This window comes from Coregonus clupeaformis, chromosome 6 (assembly GCF_020615455.1).
Source record: "Coregonus clupeaformis isolate EN_2021a chromosome 6, ASM2061545v1, whole genome shotgun sequence".
Classification (NCBI taxonomy): Eukaryota; Metazoa; Chordata; class Actinopteri; order Salmoniformes; family Salmonidae; genus Coregonus; species Coregonus clupeaformis.
Window position 1 is genome coordinate 13527843 of NC_059197.1, and position 18399 is coordinate 13546241.

The 18399-nt window shown below is 33.5% G+C and overlaps 1 protein-coding gene across 2 annotated transcripts in view; it reads right to left on the reverse strand.

The window, feature by feature from the left end:
* Positions 1-1351: 1351 nt before the first annotated feature.
* The window catches only part of arrb1 (arrestin, beta 1), a 79674-nt gene continuing 62626 nt past the window's right edge, over positions 1352-18399 (reverse strand). For both annotated transcript variants that reach the window (XM_045218516.1, XM_045218508.1), the window contains exon 16: positions 1352-2552. In XM_045218516.1, coding sequence (XP_045074451.1) covers positions 2447-2552 — 106 coding nt within the window. In that variant the 3' untranslated portion in view covers positions 1352-2446. The remainder of the gene's footprint in view (positions 2553-18399) is intronic.

The window sequence follows — 18399 nt, forward strand, 5'->3', positions numbered from 1 at the left end:
GCCCAACGCTCTAACCGCTAGGCTACCTGCTGCACTAGTGTAGAGACCAGCAGGTTACTGGCCCAACGCTCTAACCACTAGGCTACCTGCTGCCCTGGTTTAGAGACCAGCAGGTTACTGGCCCAACGCTCTAACCACTAGGCTACCTGCTGCCCTGGTGTAGAGACCAGCAGGTTACTGGCCCAACGCTCTAACCACTAGGCTACCTGCTGCCCTGGTTTAGAGACCAGCAGGTTACTGGCCCAACGCTCTAACCACTAGGCTACCTGCTGCCCTGGTTTAGAGACCAGCAGGTTACTGGCCCAACGCTCTAACCACTAGGCTACCTGCTGCCCTGGTTTAGAGACCAGCAGGTTACTGGCCCAACACTCTAACCGCTAGGCTACCTGCTGCCCTGGTGTAGAGACCAGCAGGTTACTGGCCCAACACTCTAACCGCTAGGCTACCTGCTGCCCTGGTTTAGAGACCAGCAGGTTACTGGCCCAACGCTCTAACCACTAGGCTACCTGCTGCCCTGGTTTAGAGACCAGCAGGTTACTGGCCCAACACTCTAACCACTAGGCTACCTGCTGCCCTGGTGTAGAGACCAGCAGGTTACTGGCCCAACGCTCTAACCGCTAGGCTACCTGCTGCCCTGGTTTAGAGACCAGCAGGTTACTGGCCCAACGCTCTAACCACTAGGCTACCTGCTGCCCTAGTGTAGAGACCAGCAGGTTACTGGCCCAACGCTCTAACCACTAGGCTACCTGCTGCCCTGGTGTAGAGACCAGCAGGTTACTGGCCCAACGCTCTAACCACTAGGCTACCTGCTGCCCTGGTTTAGAGACCAGCAGGTTACTGGCCCAACGCTCTAACCACTAGGCTACCTGCTGCCCTAGTGTAGAGACCAGCAGGTTACTGGCCCAACGCTCTAACCACTAGGCTACCTGCTGCCCTGGTGTAGAGACCAGCAGGTTACTGGCCCAACGCTCTAACCGCTAGGCTACCTGCTGCCCTGGTTTAGAGACCAGCAGGTTACTGGCCCAACGCTCTAACCACTAGGCTACCTGCTGCCCTGGTTTAGAGACCAGCAGGTTACTGGCCCAACGCTCTAACCACTAGGCTACCTGCTGCCCTGGTTTAGAGACCAGCAGGTTACTGGCCCAACGCTCTAACCACTAGGCTACCTGCTGCCCTGGTTTAGAGACCAGCAGGTTACTGGCCCAACGCTCTAACCAGCTAGGCTACCTGCTGCCCTGGTTTAGAGACCAGCAGGTTACTGGCCCAACGCTCTAACCACTAGGCTACCTGCTGCCCTGGTGTAGAGACCAGCAGGTTACTGGCCCAACGCTCTAACCGCTAGGCTACCTGCTGCCCTGGTTTAGAGACCAGCAGGTTACTGGCCCAACGCTCTAACCGCTAGGCTACCTGGTACGAATTATGAAAAAAAGTGTCACATAAAACACAGAAAGTACTGGCATGTTTCATGCAAAAGAACAAGGCCACTCATTCATATAAAGAGATAAATTATCTGCATTGCACTGTCTGGTAAGAATCCATCTGATCTTCCTGATAGAATAGTTAGTGTGGGGGGAGTGGGGGGTTTACAGTAAAGACAAATAGAAAATGAATACTTTTATGACAGTAATTTGTTGTTGTGTGAATGTCCTGCTCTTGGGGGTGATACAGTGGACTGTCCTGCTCTTGGGGGTGAGGCAGTGGACTGTCCTGCTCTTGGGGTGAGGCAGTGGACTGTCCTGCTCTTGGGGGTGAGGCAGTGGACTGTCCTGCTCTTGGGGTGAGGCAGTGGACTGTCCTGCTCTGTGCATTACTGTTATCAAGTCATTGGTTTAGGCAGTAGTTGTAGTCGTTTGTAGCAAATTCCAGTTTTCCTTACATATGAAGGCCAGAACTGTAGTAATTCTACAGTTACATTAAATATAATTTCAATACAAAGATGACTGTTCAATCCTAATGATACCATGTATAACAAAAGTCATTTAATATGCCTGTTCAGTCCTAATGATACCATGTATAACAAAAGTCATTTAATGTGCCTGTTCAGTCCTAATGATACCATGTATAACAAAAGTCATTTAATGTGCCTGTTCAGTCCTAATGATACCATGTATAACAAAGTCATTAAATGTATGCTACTACTGGAGTGTATTTATCACAACTTTGTGCTGCTTTTAACAAGACCTCCTCCTTCTCCTCCATCCTCAGACCACGCCATGCCTAGGCTGCATTTCCTCTACACTTTTTCTCTCTAACATCTTTGCTGTACGGAGAAGACGAATGTGAACAAGAACAGGACAACGGCACCACTGTGTGTGTGTTTAAAGGGTCTCCCTGGACTCTAAAGGGCCTCTCTCGCTCTCTCTCTCTCTCTCTCTCTCTCTCTCTCCCTCCGGTTACAGTAGCTCCTCTGTACCACAACACAGGAACAACACAGCATCTTCATCCTCTATCTGTGGTTCAGCTTGGGAGAGTCTGTACCCTCCTCATCCTCATCGTCTTTTGCTCCGATCAGCCGCTGCCGCGCAAAGTCCTCAAAGATGATGTCATCATCGCTGGAGAGAGGAAACTCAGTTAGTCAGGATCCTGACAATACTCAGAAGGCATAACTATACTTTAGGTGCATTAATGATTGATGGCAGACAGGGGGGAGACATTTTGATTCATGGCAGACAGGAGGGAGACATTTTGATTCATGGCAGACAGGGGGGAGACATTTAGATTCATGAAAGACAGGGGGAGACACTTTGGTAGGAATTCTGCAAGAGTTGGTTATGGGCAAGAGGTGTTTAGTATAGCGCATTTGTTCAGAGTTGGTTAGTAAAGTGTTTTAGATAAGAGATGGTTAGTAAAGTGTATTAGATCAGAGATGGTTAGTAAAGTGTATTAGATCAGAGTTTGTTAGTAAAGTGTATTAGATCAGTTGATTAGTAAAGTGTATTAGATAAAATGTTTAGTAAAGTGTATTAGATCAGAGTTTGTTAGTAAAGTGTATTAGATCAGTTGGTTAGTAAAGTGAATTAGATCAGAGATGATTAGTAAAGTGTATTAGATCAAAGTTGGTAGGTAAAGTGTATTAGATCAGTTGGTTAGTAAAGTGTATTAGATCAGAGATGGTTAGTAAAGTGTATTAGATCAGTTGGTTAGTAAAGTGTATTAGATCAGTTGGTTAGTAAAGTGAATTAGATCAGAGATGGTTAGTAAAGTGTATTAGATCAGTTTGTTAGTAAAGTGTATTAGATCAGTTGGTTAGTAAAGTGTATTAGATCAGTTGGTTAGTAAAGTGTATTAGATCAGTTGGTTAGTAAAGTGTATTAGATCAGAGTTGGTTAGAAAAGTATATTAGATCAGAGATGGTTAGTAAAGTGTATTAGATCAGTTTGTTAGTAAAGTGTATTAGATCAGTTGGTTAGTAAAGTGTATTAGATCAGTTGGTTAGTAAAGTGTATTAGATCAGTTGGTTAGTAAAGTGTATTAGATCAGTTGGTTAGTAAAGTGTATTACATCAGTTGGTTAGTAAAGTGTATTGATCAGTTGTTTAGTAAAATGTTTTAGATCAGAGATGGTTTGTAAAGTGTATTAGATCAGAGATGGTTAGTAAAGTGTATTAGATCAGAGATGGTTAGTAAAGTGTATTAGATCAGAGTTGGTTAGTAAAGTGTATTAGATCAGTTGGTTAGTAAAGTGTATTAGATCAGAGTTGGTTAGTAAAGTGTATTAGATCAGTTGCTTAGTAAAGTGTATTAGATCAGATATGGTTAGTAAAGTGTATTAGATCAGAGTTGGTTAGAAAAGTGTATTAGATCAGTTGGTTAGTAAAGTGTATTAGATCAGATATGGTTAGTAAAGTGTATTAGATCAGAGTTGGTTGGTAAAGTGTATTAGATCAGAGTTGGTTAGTAAAGTGTATTAGATCAGTTGGTTAGTAAAGTGTATTAGATCAGAGATGGTTAGTAAAGTGTATTAGATCAGTTGGTTAGTAAAGTGTATTAGATCAGAGATGGTTAGTAAAGTGTATTAGATCAGAGTTGGTTGGTAAAGTGTATTAGATCAGTTGGTTAGTAAAGTGTATTAGATCAGTTGGTTAGTAAAGTGTATTGATCAGTTGTTTAGTAAAATGTTTTAGATCAGAGTTGGTTAGTAAAGTGTATTAGATCAGAGATGGTTAGTAAAGTGTATTAGATCAGAGTTGGTTAGTAAAGTGTATTAGATCAGTTGGTTAGTAAAGTGTATTAGATCAGTTGGTTAGTAAAGTGAATTAGATCAGAGTTGGTTAGTAAAGTGTATTAGATCAGTTGGTTAGTAAAGTGTATTAGATCAGAGATGGTTAGTAAAGTGTATTAGATCAGAGATGGTTTGTAAAGTGTATTAGATCAGAGATGGTTAGTAAAGTGTATTAGATCAGAGTTGGTTAGTAAAGTGAATTAGATCAGTTGGTTAGTAAAGTGTATTAGATCAGTTGGTTAGTAAAGTGTATTAGATCAGTTGGTTAGTAAAGTGTATTAGATCAGAGTTGGTTAGTAAAGTGTATTAGATCAGAGATGGTTAGTAAAGTGTATTAGATCAGAGTTGGTTAGTAAAGTGTATTAGATCAGTTGGTTAGTAAAGTGTATTAGATAAAATGTTTAGTAAAGTGTATTAGATCAGAGTTGGTTAGTAAAGTGTATTAGATCAGTTGGTTAGTAAAGTGTATTGATCAGTTGTTTAGTAAAGTGTATTAGATAAAATGTTTAGTAATGTGTATTAGATCAGAGTTTGTTAGTAAAGTGTATTAGATCAGTTGGTTAGTAAAGTGTATTAGATCAGTTGTTTAGTAAAGTGAATTAGATCAGAGATGGTTAGTAAAGTGTATTAGATCAGAGTTTGTTAGTAAAGTGTATTAGATCAGAGTTGGTTAGTAAAGTGTATTAGATCAGTTGGTTAGTAAAGTGTATTAGATCAGTTGGTTAGTAAAGTGTATTAGATCAGTTGGTTAGTAAAGTGTATTAGATCAGTTGGTTAGTAAAGTGTATTGATCAGTTGTTTAGTTAAATGTTTTAGATCAGAGATGGTTTGTAAAGTGTATTAGATCAGAGTTGGTTAGTAAAGTGTATTAGATCAGAGATGGTTAGTAAAGTGTATTAGATCAGAGTTGTTTAGTAAAGTGTATTAGATCAGAGATGGTTAGAAAAGTTTATTAGATCAGAGTTGGTTAGTAAAGTGTATTAGATCAGAGTTGGTTAGTAAAGTGTATTAGATCAGAGATGGTTAGTAAAGTGTATTAGATCAGTTGGTTAGTAAAGTGTATTAGATCAGAGTTGGTTAGTAAAGTGTATTAGATCAGTTGGTTAGTAAAGTGTATTAGATCAGTTGGTTAGTAAAGTGTATTAGATCAGTTGGTTAGTAAAGTGTATTGATCAGTTGTTTAGTTAAATGTTTTAGATCAGAGATGGTTAGTAAAGTGTATTAGATCAGAGTTGGTTAGTAAAGTGTATTAGATCAGAGATGGTTAGTAAAGTGTATTAGATCAGAGTTGTTTAGTAAAGTGTATTAGATCAGAGATGGTTAGAAAAGTTTATTAGATCAGAGTTGGTTAGTAAAGTGTATTAGATCAGAGTTGGTTAGTAAAGTGTATTAGATCAGAGATGGTTAGTAAAGTGTATTAGATCAGTTGGTTAGTAAAGTGTATTAGATCAGAGTTGGTTAGTAAAGTGTATTAGATCAGTTGGTTAGTAAAGTGTTTTAGATCAGAGTTGGTTAGTAAAGTGTATTAGATCAGTTGGTTAGTAAAGTGTATTAGATCAGAGATGGTTAGTAAAGTGTATTAGATCAGAGATGGTTAGTAAAGTGTATTAGATCAGAGTTGGTTAGTTAAGTGTATTAGATCAGAGATGGTTAGTAAAGTGTATTAGATCAGTTGGTTAGTAAAGTGTATTAGATCAGTTGGTTAGTAAAGTGAATTAGATCAGAGTTGGTTAGTAAAGCGTATTAGATCAGTTGGTTAGTAAAGTGTATTAGATAAAATGTTTAGTAAAGTGTATTAGATCAGAGATGGTTAGTAAAGTGTATTAGATCAGAGATGGTTAGAAAAGTGTATTAGATCAGAGTTGGTTAGTAAAGTGTATTAGATCAGAGTTGGTTAGTAAAGTGTATTAGATCAGAGATGGTTAGTAAAGTGTATTAGATCAGTTGGTTAGTAAAGGGTATTAGATCAGTTAGTTAGTAAAGTGAATTAGATCAGAGTTGGTTAGTAAAGTGTATTAGATCAGTTGGTTAGTAAAGTGTATTAGATCAGTTGTTTAGTAAAGTGAATTAGATCAGAGATGGTTAGTTAAGTGTATTAGATCAGAGTTGGTTAGTAAAGTGTATTAGATCAGTTGGTTAGTAAAGTGTATTAGATCAGTTGGTTAGTAAAGTGTATTAGATCAGTTGGTTAGTAAAGTGTATTAGATCAGAGATGGTTAGTAAAGTGTATTAGATCAGAGATGGTTAGTAAAGTGTATTAGATCAGAGATGGTTAGTAAAGTGTATTAGATCAGTTGGTTAGTAAAGTGTATTAGATCAGTTGGTTAGTAAAGTGTATTAGATCAGTTGGTTAGTAAAGTGTATTAGATCAGTTGGTTAGTAAAGTGTATTAGATCAGAGTTGGTTAGTAAAGCGTATTAGATCAGTTGGTTAGTAAAGTGTATTAGATAAAATGTTTAGTAAAGTGTATTAGATCAGAGATGGTTAGTAAAGTGTATTAGATCAGAGATGGTTAGAAAAGTGTATTAGATCAGAGTTGGTTAGTAAAGTGTATTAGATCAGAGTTGGTTAGTAAAGTGTATTAGATCAGAGATGGTTAGTAAAGTGTATTAGATCAGTTGGTTAGTAAAGGGTATTAGATCAGTTAGTTAGTAAAGTGAATTAGATCAGAGTTGGTTAGTAAAGTGTATTAGATCAGTTGGTTAGTAAAGTGTATTAGATCAGTTGTTTAGTAAAGTGAATTAGATCAGAGTTTGTTAGTAAAGTGTATTAGATCAGTTGGTTAGTAAAGTGTATTAGATCAGTTGTTTAGTAAAGTGAATTAGATCAGAGTTTGTTAGTAAAGTGAATTAGATCAGAGTTTGTTAGTAAAGTGTATTAGATCAGAGTTGGTTAGTAAAGTGTATTAGATCAGTTGGTTAGTAAAGTGTATTAGATCAGAGATGGTTAGTAAAGTGTATTAGATCAGAGATGGTTAGTAAAGTGTATTAGATCAGAGTTGTTTAGTAATGTGTATTAGATCAGAGATGGATAATAAAGTGTATTAGATCAGTTGGTTAGTAAAGTGTATTAGATCAGTTGGTTAGTAAAGTGTATTGATCAGTTGTTTAGTAAAGTGTGTTAGATAAAATGTTTAGTAAAGTGTATTAGATCAGAGATAGTTAGTAAAGTGTATTAGATCAGAGTTGTTTAGTAATGTGTATTAGATCAGAGATGGTTAGTAAAGTGTATTAGATCAGTTGTTTAGTAAAGTGAATTAGATCAGAGATGGTTAGTAAAGTGTATTAGATCAGAGTTTGTTAGTAAAGTGTATTAGATCAGAGATGGATAATAAAGTGTATTAGATCAGTTGGTTAGTAAAGTGTATTAGATCAGTTGGTGAGTAAAGTGTATTGATCAGTTGTTTAGTAAAATGTTTTAGATCAGATGGTTTGTAAAGTGTATTAGATCAGAGATGGTTAGTAAAGTGTATTAGATCAGTTGGTTAGTAAAGTGTATTAGATCAGTTGGTTAGTAAAGTGTATTGATCAGTTGTTTAGTAAAGTGTGTTAGATAAAATGTTTAGTAAAGTGTATTAGATCAGAGATAGTTAGTAAAGTGTATTAGATCAGAGTTGTTTAGTAATGTGTATTAGATCAGAGATGGTTAGTAAAGTGTATTAGATCAGTTGTTTAGTAAAGTGAATTAGATCAGAGATGGTTAGTAAAGTGTGTTAGATCAGAGTTTGTTAGTAAAGTGTATTAGATCAGAGATGGTTAGTAAAGTGTATTAGATCAGTTGGTTAGTAAAGTGTATTAGATCAGTTGGTGAGTAAAGTGTATTGATCAGTTGTTTAGTAAAATGTTTTAGATCAGATGGTTTGTAAAGTGTATTAGATCAGAGATGGTTAGTAAAGTGTATTAGATCAGAGTTGTTTAGTAATGTGTATTAGATCAGAGATGGTTAGTAAAGTGTATTAGATCAGTTGTTTAGTAAAGTGAATTAGATCAGAGATGGTTAGTAAAGTGTATTAGATCAGAGTTTGTTAGTAAAGTGTATTAGATCAGAGTTGGTTAGTAAAGTGTATTAGATCAGTTGGTTAGTAAAGTGTTTTGATCAGTTGTTTAGTAAAGTGTATTAGATAAAATGTTTAGTAAAGTGTATTAGATCAGAGATGGTTAGTAAAGTGTATTAGATCAGAGTTGTTTAGTAATGTGTATTAGATCAGAGATGGTTAGTAAAGTGTATTAGATCAGTTGTTTAGTAAAGTGAATTAGATCAGTTGGTTAGTAAAGTGTATTAGATCAGTTGGTTAGTAAAGTGTATTAGATCAGTTGGTTAGTAAAGTGTATTAGATCAGTTGGTTAGTAAAGTGTATTAGATCAGAGTTTGTTAGTAAAGTGTATTAGATCAGATTTGGTTAGTAAAGTGTATTAGATCAGATGGTTAGTAAAGTGTATTAGATCAGTTGGTTAGTAAAGTGTATTAGATCAGTTGGTTAGTAAAGTGTATTAGATCAGTTGGTTAGTAAAGTGTATTAGATCAGTTGGTTAGTAAAGTGTATTAGATCAGTTGGTTAGTAAAGTGTATTAGATCAGAGTTTGTTAGTAAAGTGTATTAGATCAGAGTTGGTTAGTAAAGTGTATTAGATCAGTTGGTTAGTAAAGTGTATTAGATCAGTTGGTTAGTAAAGTGTATTAGATCAGAGATGGTTAGTAAAGTGTATTAGATCAGTTGGTTAGTAAAGTGTATTAGATCAGTTGGTTAGTAAAGTGTATTAGATCAGAGATGGTTAGTAAAGTGTATTAGATCAGTTGGTTAGTAAAGTGTATTAGATCAGTTGGTTAGTAAAGTGTATTAGATCGGAGTTGGTTAGTAAAATGTATTATTTCAGATATCATTAGTAAAGTGTATTAGATTAGAGATGGTTAGTAAAGTGTATTAGATCAGAGTTGTTTAGTAATGTGTATTAGATCAGAGTTAGTTAGTAAAGTGTATTAGATCAGAGATGGTTAGTAAAGTGTATTAGATCAGTTGGTTAGTAAAGTGTATTAGATCAGTTGGTTAGTAAAGTGAATTAGATCAGAGTTGGTTAGTAAAGTGTATTAGATCAGTTGGTTAGTAAAGTGTATTATATCAGAGTTGGTTAGTAAAGTGTATTAGATCAGTTGGTTAGTAAAGTGTATTAGATCAGTTGTTTAGTAAAGTGAATTAGATCAGAGATGGTTAGTAAAGTGTATTAGATCAGAGTTGGTTAGTAAAGTGTAATTAAATCAGTTAGTTAAAAAAGTGTATTAGATCAGATATGGTTAGTAAAGTGTATTAGATCAGAGTTGGTTAGTAAAGTGTTTTAGATCAGAGATGGTTTGTAAAGTGTATTAGATCAGTTGGTTAGTAAAGTGTATTAGATCAGAGTTGGTTAATAAAGTGTATTAGATCAGTTGGTTAGTAAAGTGTAATTAGATCAGTTGGTTAGTAAAGTGTATTAGATCAGTTGGTTAGTAAAGTGTATTAAATCAGAGTTTGTTAGTAAAGTGTATTAGATCAGTTGGTTAGTAAAGTGTATTAGATCAGTTGGTTAGTAAAGTGTATTAGATCAGTTGGTTAGTAAAGTGTATTAGATCAGTTGGTTAGTAAAGTGTATTAGATCAGTTGGTTAGTAAAGTGTATTAGATCAGAGTTTGTTAGTAAAGTGTATTAGATCAGAGTTGGTTAGTAAAGTGTATTAGATCAGAGTTTGTTAGTAAAGTGTATTAGATCAGAGTTTGTTAGTAAAGTGTATTAGATCAGAGTTGGTTAGTAAAGTGTATTAGATCAGAGTTTGTTAGTAAAGTGTATTAGATCAGAGTTTGTTAGTAAAGTGTATTAGATCAGAGTTGGTTAGTAAAGTGTATTAGATCAGTTGGTTAGTAAAGTGTATTAGATCAGTTGTTTAGTAAAGTGTATTAGATCAGTTGGTTAGTAAAGTGTATTAGATCAGTTGGTTAGTAAAGTGTATTAGATCAGTTGGTTAGTAAAGTGTATTAGATCAGTTGGTTAGTAAAGTGTATTAGATCAGAGTTTGTTAGTAAAGTGTATTAGATCAGAGTTGGTTAGTAAAGTGTATTAGATCAGTTGGTTAGTAAAGTGTATTAGATCAGTTGGTTAGTAAAGTGTATTAGATCAGAGATGGTTAGTAAAGTGTATTAGATCAGTTGGTTAGTAAAGTGTATTAGATCAGATATGGTTAGTAAAGTGTATTAGATCAGAGATGGTTAGTAAAGTGTATTAGATCAGTTGGTTAGTAAAGTGTATTAGATCAGTTGGTTAGTAAAGTGTATTAGATCGGAGTTGGTTAGTAAAATGTATTATTTCAGATATCATTAGTAAAGTGTATTAGATTAGAAATGGTTAGTAAAGTGTATTAGATCAGAGTTGTTTAGTAATGTGTATTAGATCAGAGTTAGTTAGTAAAGTGTATTAGATCAGAGATGGTTAGTAAAGTGTATTAGATCAGTTGGTTAGTAAAGTGTATTAGATCAGTTGGTTAGTAAAGTGTATTAGATCAGAGTTGGTTAGTAAAGTGTATTAGATCAGTTGGTTAGTAAAGTGTATTATATCAGAGTTGGTTAGTAAAGTGTATTAGATCAGAGTTGGTTAGTAAAGTGTATTAGATCAGTTGGTTAGTAAAGTGTATTAGATCAGTTGTTTAGTAAAGTGAATTAGATCAGAGATGGTTAGTAAAGTGTATTAGATCAGAGTTGGTTAGTAAAGTGTAATTAAATCAGTTAGTTAAAAAAGTGTATTAGATCAGATATGGTTAGTAAAGTGTATTAGATCAGAGTTGGTTAGTAAAGTGTTTTAGATCAGAGATGGTTTGTAAAGTGTATTAGATCAGTTGGTTAGTAAAGTGTATTAGATCAGAGTTGGTTAATAAAGTGTATTAGATCAGTTGGTTAGTAAAGTGTAATTAGATCAGATGGTTAGTAAAGTGTATTAAATCAGAGTTTGTTAGTAAAGTGTATTACATCAGTTGTTTAGTAAAGTGTATTGATCAGTTGTTTAGTAAAATGTTTTAGATCAGATGGTTTGTAAAGTGTATTAGATCAGAGATAGTTAGTAAAGTGTATTAGATCAGAGTTGTTTAGTAATTTGTATTAGATCAGAGATGGTTAGTAAAGTGTATTAGATCAGTTGGTTAGTAAAGTGTATTAGATCAGAGTTGGTTAGTAAAGTGTATTAGATCAGTTGGTTAGTAAAGTGTATTAGATCAGAGTTGGTTAGTAAAGTGAATTATATCAGAGTTTGTTAGTAAAGTGTATTAGATCAGAGATTGTTAGTAAAGTGTATTAGATCAGTTGGTTAGTAAAGTGTATTAGATCAGTTGGTTAGTAAAGTGTATTAGATCAGTTGGTTAGTAAAGTGTATTAGATCGGAGTTGGTTAGTAAAATGTATTATTTCAGAGATCATTAGTAAAGTGTATTAGATTAGAGATGGTTAGTAAAGTGTATTAGATCAGAGTTGTTTAGTAATGTGTATTAGATCAGAGATGGTTAGTAAAGTGTATTCGATCGGAGTTGGTTAGTAAAGTGTATTAGATCAGAGATGGTTAGTAAAGTGTATTAGATCAGAGATGGTTAGTAAAGTGTATTAGATCAGTTGGTTAGTAAAGTGTATTAGATCAGTTGGTTAGTAAAGTGTATTAGATCAGAGTTGGTTAGTAAAGTGTATTAGATCAGTTGGTTAGTAAAGTGTATTAGATCAGAGATGGTTAGTAAAGTGTATTAGATCAGAGATGGTTAGTAAAGTGTATTAGATCAGTTGGTTAGTAAAGTGTATTAGATCAGTTGGTTAGTAAAGTGTATTAGATCAGAGTTGGTTAGTAAAGTGTATTAGATCAGTTGGTTAGTAAAGTGTATTATATCAGAGTTGGTTAGTAAAGTGTATTAGATCAGTTGGTTAGTAAAGTGTATTAGATCAGTTGTTTAGTAAAGTGAATTAGATCAGAGATGGTTAGTAAAGTGTATTAGATCAGAGTTTGTTAGTAAAGTGTATTAGATCAGAGTTGGTTAGTAAAGTGTATTAGATCAGAGATGGTTAGTAAAGTGTATTAGATCAGTTGGTTAGTAAAGTGTATTAAATCAGTTGGTTAGTAAAGTGTATTAGATCAGAGTTGGTTAGTAAAGTGGATTATATATCAGAGATGGTTAGTAAAGTGTTTTAGATCAGAGTTGGTTAGTAAAGTGTATTAGATCAGAGATGGTTAGTAAAGTGTATTAGATCAGAGTTGGTTAGTAAAGTGTATTAGATCAGAGATGGTTAGAAAAGTGTATTAGATCAGTTGATTAGAAAAGTGTATTAGATCAGAGTTGGTTAGTAAAGTGTATTAGATCAGAGATGGTTAGAAAAGTGTATTAGATCAGTTGGTTAGTAAAGTGTTTTAGATCAGAGTTGGTTAGTAAAGTGTATTAGATCAGAGATGGTTAGAAAAGTGTATTAGATCAGTTGGTTAGAAAAGTGTATTAGATCAGAGTTGGTTAGTAAAGTGTATTAGATCAGAGATGGTTAGAAAAGTGTATTAGATCAGTTGGTTAGTAAAGTGTATTAGATCAGGGATGGTTAGTAAAGTGTATTAGATCAGAGATGGTTAGAAAAGTGTATTAGATCAGTTGGTTATAAAAGTTTATTAGATCAGAGTTGGTTAGTAAAGTGTATTAGATCAGAGATGGTTAGAAAAGTGTATTAGATCAGTTGGTTAGTAAAGTGTATTAGATCAGGGATGGTTAGTAAAGTGTATTAGATCAGAGTTGGTTAATAAAGTGTATTAGATCAGAGTTTGTTAGTAAAGTGTATTAGATCAGGGATGGTTAGTAAAGTGTACTAGATCAGAGTTGGTTAGTAAAGTGTATTAGATCAGAGATGGTTAGTAAAGTGTATTAGATCAGTTGGTTAGTAAAGTGTATTAGATCAGGGATGGTTAGTAAAGTGTATTAGATCAGAGTTGGTTAATAAAGTGTATTAGATCAGTGGGTTAGTAAAGTGTATTAGATCAGAGTTGGTTAGTAAAGTGTATTAGATCAGAGTTGTTTAGTAATGTGTATTAGATCAGAGATGGTTAGTAAAGTGTATTCGATCGGAGTTGGTTAGTAAAGTGTATTAGATCAGAGATGGTTAGTAAAGTGTATTAGATCAGAGATGGTTAGTAAAGTGTATTAGATCAGTTGGTTAGTAAAGTGTATTAGATCAGTTGGTTAGTAAAGTGTTTTAGATCAGAGTTGGTTAGTAAAGTGTATTAGATCAGAGATGGTTAGAAAAGTGTATTAGATCAGTTGGTTAGAAAAGTGTATTAGATCAGAGTTGGTTAGTAAAGTGTATTAGATCAGAGATGGTTAGAAAAGTGTATTAGATCAGTTGGTTAGTAAAGTGTATTAGATCAGGGATGGTTAGTAAAGTGTATTAGATCAGAGATGGTTAGAAAAGTGTATTAGATCAGTTGGTTATAAAAGTGTATTAGATCAGAGTTGGTTAGTAAAGTGTATTAGATCAGAGATGGTTAGAAAAGTGTATTAGATCAGTTGGTTAGTAAAGTGTATTAGATCAGGGATGGTTAGTAAAGTGTATTAGATCAGAGTTGGTTAATAAAGTGTATTAGATCAGAGTTTGTTAGTAAAGTGTATTAGATCAGGGATGGTTAGTAAAGTGTACTAGATCAGAGTTGGTTAGTAAAGTGTATTAGATCAGAGATGGTTAGTAAAGTGTATTAGATCAGTTGGTTAGTAAAGTGTATTAGATCAGGGATGGTTAGTAAAGTGTATTAGATCAGAGTTGGTTAATAAAGTGTATTAGATCAGTGGGTTAGTAAAGTGTATTAGATCAGAGTTGGTTAGTAAAGTGTATTAGATCAGAGTTGGTTAGTAAAGTGTATTAGATCAGTTGGTTAGTAAAGTGAATTAGATCAGAGATGGTTAGTAAAGTGTATTAGATCAGAGTTTGTTCGTAAAGTGTATTAGATCAGAGTTGGTTAGTAAAGTGTATTAGATCAGAGATGGTTAGTAAAGTGTATTAGATCAGTTGGTTAGTAAAGTGTATTAAATCAGTTGGTTAGTAAAGTGTATTAGATCAGAGTTGGTTAGTAAAGTGGATTATATCAGAGATGGTTAGTAAAGTGTTTTAGATCAGAGTTGGTTAGTAAAGTGTATTAGATCAGAGATGGTTAGTAAAGTGTATTAGATCAGAGTTGGTTAGTAAAGTGTATTAGATCAGAGATGGTTAGAAAAGTGTATTAGATCAGTTGGTTAGAAAAGTGTATTAGATCAGAGTTGGTTAGTAAAGTGTATTAGATCAGAGATGGTTAGAAAAGTGTATTAGATCAGTTGGTTAGTAAAGTGTTTTAGATCAGAGTTGGTTAGTAAAGTGTATTAGATCAGAGATGGTTAGAAAAGTGTATTAGATCAGTTGGTTAGAAAAGTGTATTAGATCAGAGTTGGTTAGTAAAGTGTATTAGATCAGAGATGGTTAGAAAAGTGTATTAGATCAGTTGGTTAGTAAAGTGTATTAGATCAGGGATGGTTAGTAAAGTGTATTAGATCAGAGATGGTTAGAAAAGTGTATTAGATCAGTTGGTTAGAAAAGTGTATTAGATCAGAGTTGGTTAGTAAAGTGTATTAGATCAGAGATGGTTAGAAAAGTGTATTAGATCAGTTGGTTAGTAAAGTGTATTAGATCAGGGATGGTTAGTTAAGTGTATTAGATCAGAGTTGGTTAATAAAGTGTATTAGATCAGAGTTTGTTAGTAAAGTGTATTAGATCAGGGATGGTTAGTAAAGTGTATTAGATCAGAGTTGGTTAATAAAGTGTATTAGATCAGAGATGGTTAGTAAAGTGTATTAGATCAGTTGGTTAGTAAAGTGTATTAGATCAGGGATGGTTAGTAAAGTGTATTAGATCAGAGTTGGTTAATAAAGTGTATTAGATCAGTTGGTTAGTAAAGTGTATTAGATCAGTTGGTTAGTAAAGTGTATTAGATCAGGGATGGTTAGTAAAGTGTATTAGATCAGAGTTGGTTAATAAAGTGTATTAGATCAGTTGGTTAGTAAAGTGTATTAGATCAGAGTTGGTTAGTAAAGTGTATTAGATCAGAGTTGGTTAGTAAAGTGTATTAGATCAGTTGGTTAGTAAAGTGTATTAGATCAGTTGTTTAGTAAAGTGTATTAGATCAGAGTTGGTTAGTAAAGTGTATTAGATCAGAGTTGGTTAGTAAAGTGTATTATATCAGAGTTGGTTAGTAAAGTGTATTAGATCAGTTGGTTAGTAAAGTGTATTAGATCAGTTGGTTAGTAAAGTGTATTAGATCAGAGATGGTTAGTAAAGTGTATTAGATCAGTTGGTTAGTAAAGTGTATTAGATCAGTTGGTTAGTAAAGTGTATTAGATCAGAGATGGTTAGTAAAGTGTATTAGATCAGTTGGTTAGTAAAGTGTATTAGATCAGTTGGTTAGTAAAGTGTATTAGATCGGAGTTGGTTAGTAAAATGTATTATTTCAGATATCATTAGTAAAGTGTATTAGATTAGAGATGGTTAGTAAAGTGTATTAGATCAGAGTTGTTTAGTAATGTGTATTAGATCAGAGTTAGTTAGTAAAGTGTATTAGATCAGAGATGGTTAGTAAAGTGTATTAGATCAGTTGGTTAGTAAAGTGTATTAGATCAGTTGGTTAGTAAAGTGAATTAGATCAGAGTTGGTTAGTAAAGTGTATTAGATCAGTTGGTTAGTAAAGTGTATTATATCAGAGTTGGTTAGTAAAGTGTATTAGATCAGTTGGTTAGTAAAGTGTATTAGATCAGTTGTTTAGTAAAGTGAATTAGATCAGAGATGGTTAGTAAAGTGTATTAGATCAGAGTTGGTTAGTAAAGTGTAATTAAATCAGTTAGTTAAAAAAAGTGTATTAGATCAGATATGGTTAGTAAAGTGTATTAGATCAGAGTTGGTTAGTAAAGTGTTTTAGATCAGAGATGGTTTGTAAAGTGTATTAGATCAGTTGGTTAGTAAAGTGTATTAGATCAGAGTTGGTTAATAAAGTGTATTAGATCAGTTGGTTAGTAAAGTGTAATTAGATCAGTTGGTTAGTAAAGTGTATTAGATCAGTTGGTTAGTAAAGTGTATTAAATCAGAGTTTGTTAGTAAAGTGTATTAGATCAGTTGGTTAGTGAAGTGTATTAGATCAGTTGGTTAGTAAAGTGTATTAGATCAGTTGGTTAGTAAAGTGTATTAGATCAGTTGGTTAGTAAAGTGTATTAGATCAGTTGGTTAGTAAAGTGTATTAGATCAGTTGGTTAGTAAAGTGTATTAGATCAGTTGGTTAGTAAAGTGTATTAGATCAGTTGGTTAGTAAAGTGTATTAAATCAGAGTTTGTTAGTAAAGTGTATTAGATCAGAGTTGGTTAGTAAAGTGTATTAGATCAGAGTTTGTTAGTAAAGTGTATTAGATCAGAGTTGGTTAGTAAAGTGTATTAGATCAGAGTTGGTTAGTAAAGTGTATTAGATCAGAGTTTGTTAGTAAAGTGTATTAGATCAGAGTTTGTTAGTAAAGTGTATTAGATCAGAGTTGGTTAGTAAAGTGTATTAGATCAGAGTTGGTTAGTAAAGTGTATTAGATCAGAGTTTGTTAGTAAAGTGTATTAGATCAGAGTTGGTTAGTAAAGTGTATTAGATCAGTTGGTTAGTAAAGTGTATTAGATCAGTTGGTTAGTAAAGTGTATTAGATCAGTTGGTTAGTAAAGTGTATTAGATCAGAGTTGGTTAGTAAAGTGTATTAGATCAGTTGGTTAGTAAAGTGTATTAGATCAGTTGGTTAGTAAAGTGTATTAGATCAGAGATGGTTAGTAAAGTGTATTAGATCAGTTGGTTAGTAAAGTGTATTAGATCAGTTGGTTAGTAAAGTGTATTAGATCAGAGATGGTTAGTAAAGTGTATTAGATCAGTTGGTTAGTAAAGTGTATTAGATCAGTTGGTTAGTAAAGTGTATTAGATCGGAGTTGGTTAGTAAAATGTATTATTTCAGATATCATTAGTAAAGTGTATTAGATTAGAGATGGTTAGTAAAGTGTATTAGATCAGAGTTGTTTAGTAATGTGTATTAGATCAGAGTTAGTTAGTAAAGTGTATTAGATCAGAGATGGTTAGTAAAGTGTATTAGATCAGTTGGTTAGTAAAGTGTATTAGATCAGTTGGTAGGTAAAGTGTATTAGATCAGAGTTGGTTAGTAAAGTGTATTAGATCAGTTGGTTAGTAAAGTGTATTATATCAGAGTTGGTTAGTAAAGTGTATTAGATCAGAGTTGGTTAGTAAAGTGTATTAGATCAGTTGGTTAGTAAAGTGTATTAGATCAGTTGTTTAGTAAAGTGAATTAGATCAGAGATGGTTAGTAAAGTGTATTAGATCAGAGTTGGTTAGTAAAGTGTAATTAAATCAGTTAGTTAAAAAAGTGTATTAGATCAGATATGGTTAGTAAAGTGTATTAGATCAGAGTTGGTTAGTAAAGTGTTTTAGATCAGAGATGGTTTGTAAAGTGTATTAGATCAGTTGGTTAGTAAAGTGTATTAGATCAGAGTTGGTTAATAAAGTGTATTAGATCAGTTGGTTAGTAAAGTGTAATTAGATCAGATGGTTAGTAAAGTGTATTAAATCAGAGTTGGTTAGTAAAGTGTATTAGATCAGTTGGTTAGTAAAGTGTATTGATCAGTTGTTTAGTAAAATGTTTTAGATCAGATGGTTTGTAAAGTGTATTAGATCAGAGATAGTTAGTAAAGTGTATTAGATCAGAGTTGTTTAGTAATGTGTATTAGATCAGAGATGGTTAGTAAAGTGTATTAGATCAGTTGGTTAGTAAAGTGTATTAGATCAGAGTTGGTTAGTAAAGTGTATTAGATCAGTTGGTTAGTAAAGTGTATTAGATCAGAGTTGGTTAGTAAAGTGAATTATATCAGAGTTTGTTAGTAAAGTGTATTAGATCAGAGTTTGTTAGTAAAGTGTATTAGATCAGTTGGTTAGTAAAGTGTATTAGATCAGTTGGTTAGTAAAGTGTATTAGATCAGTTGGTTAGTAAAGTGTATTAGATCGGAGTTGGTTAGTAAAATGTATTATTTCAGAGATCATTAGTAAAGTGTATTAGATAAGAGATGGTTAGTAAAGTGTATTAGATCAGAGTTGTTTAGTAATGT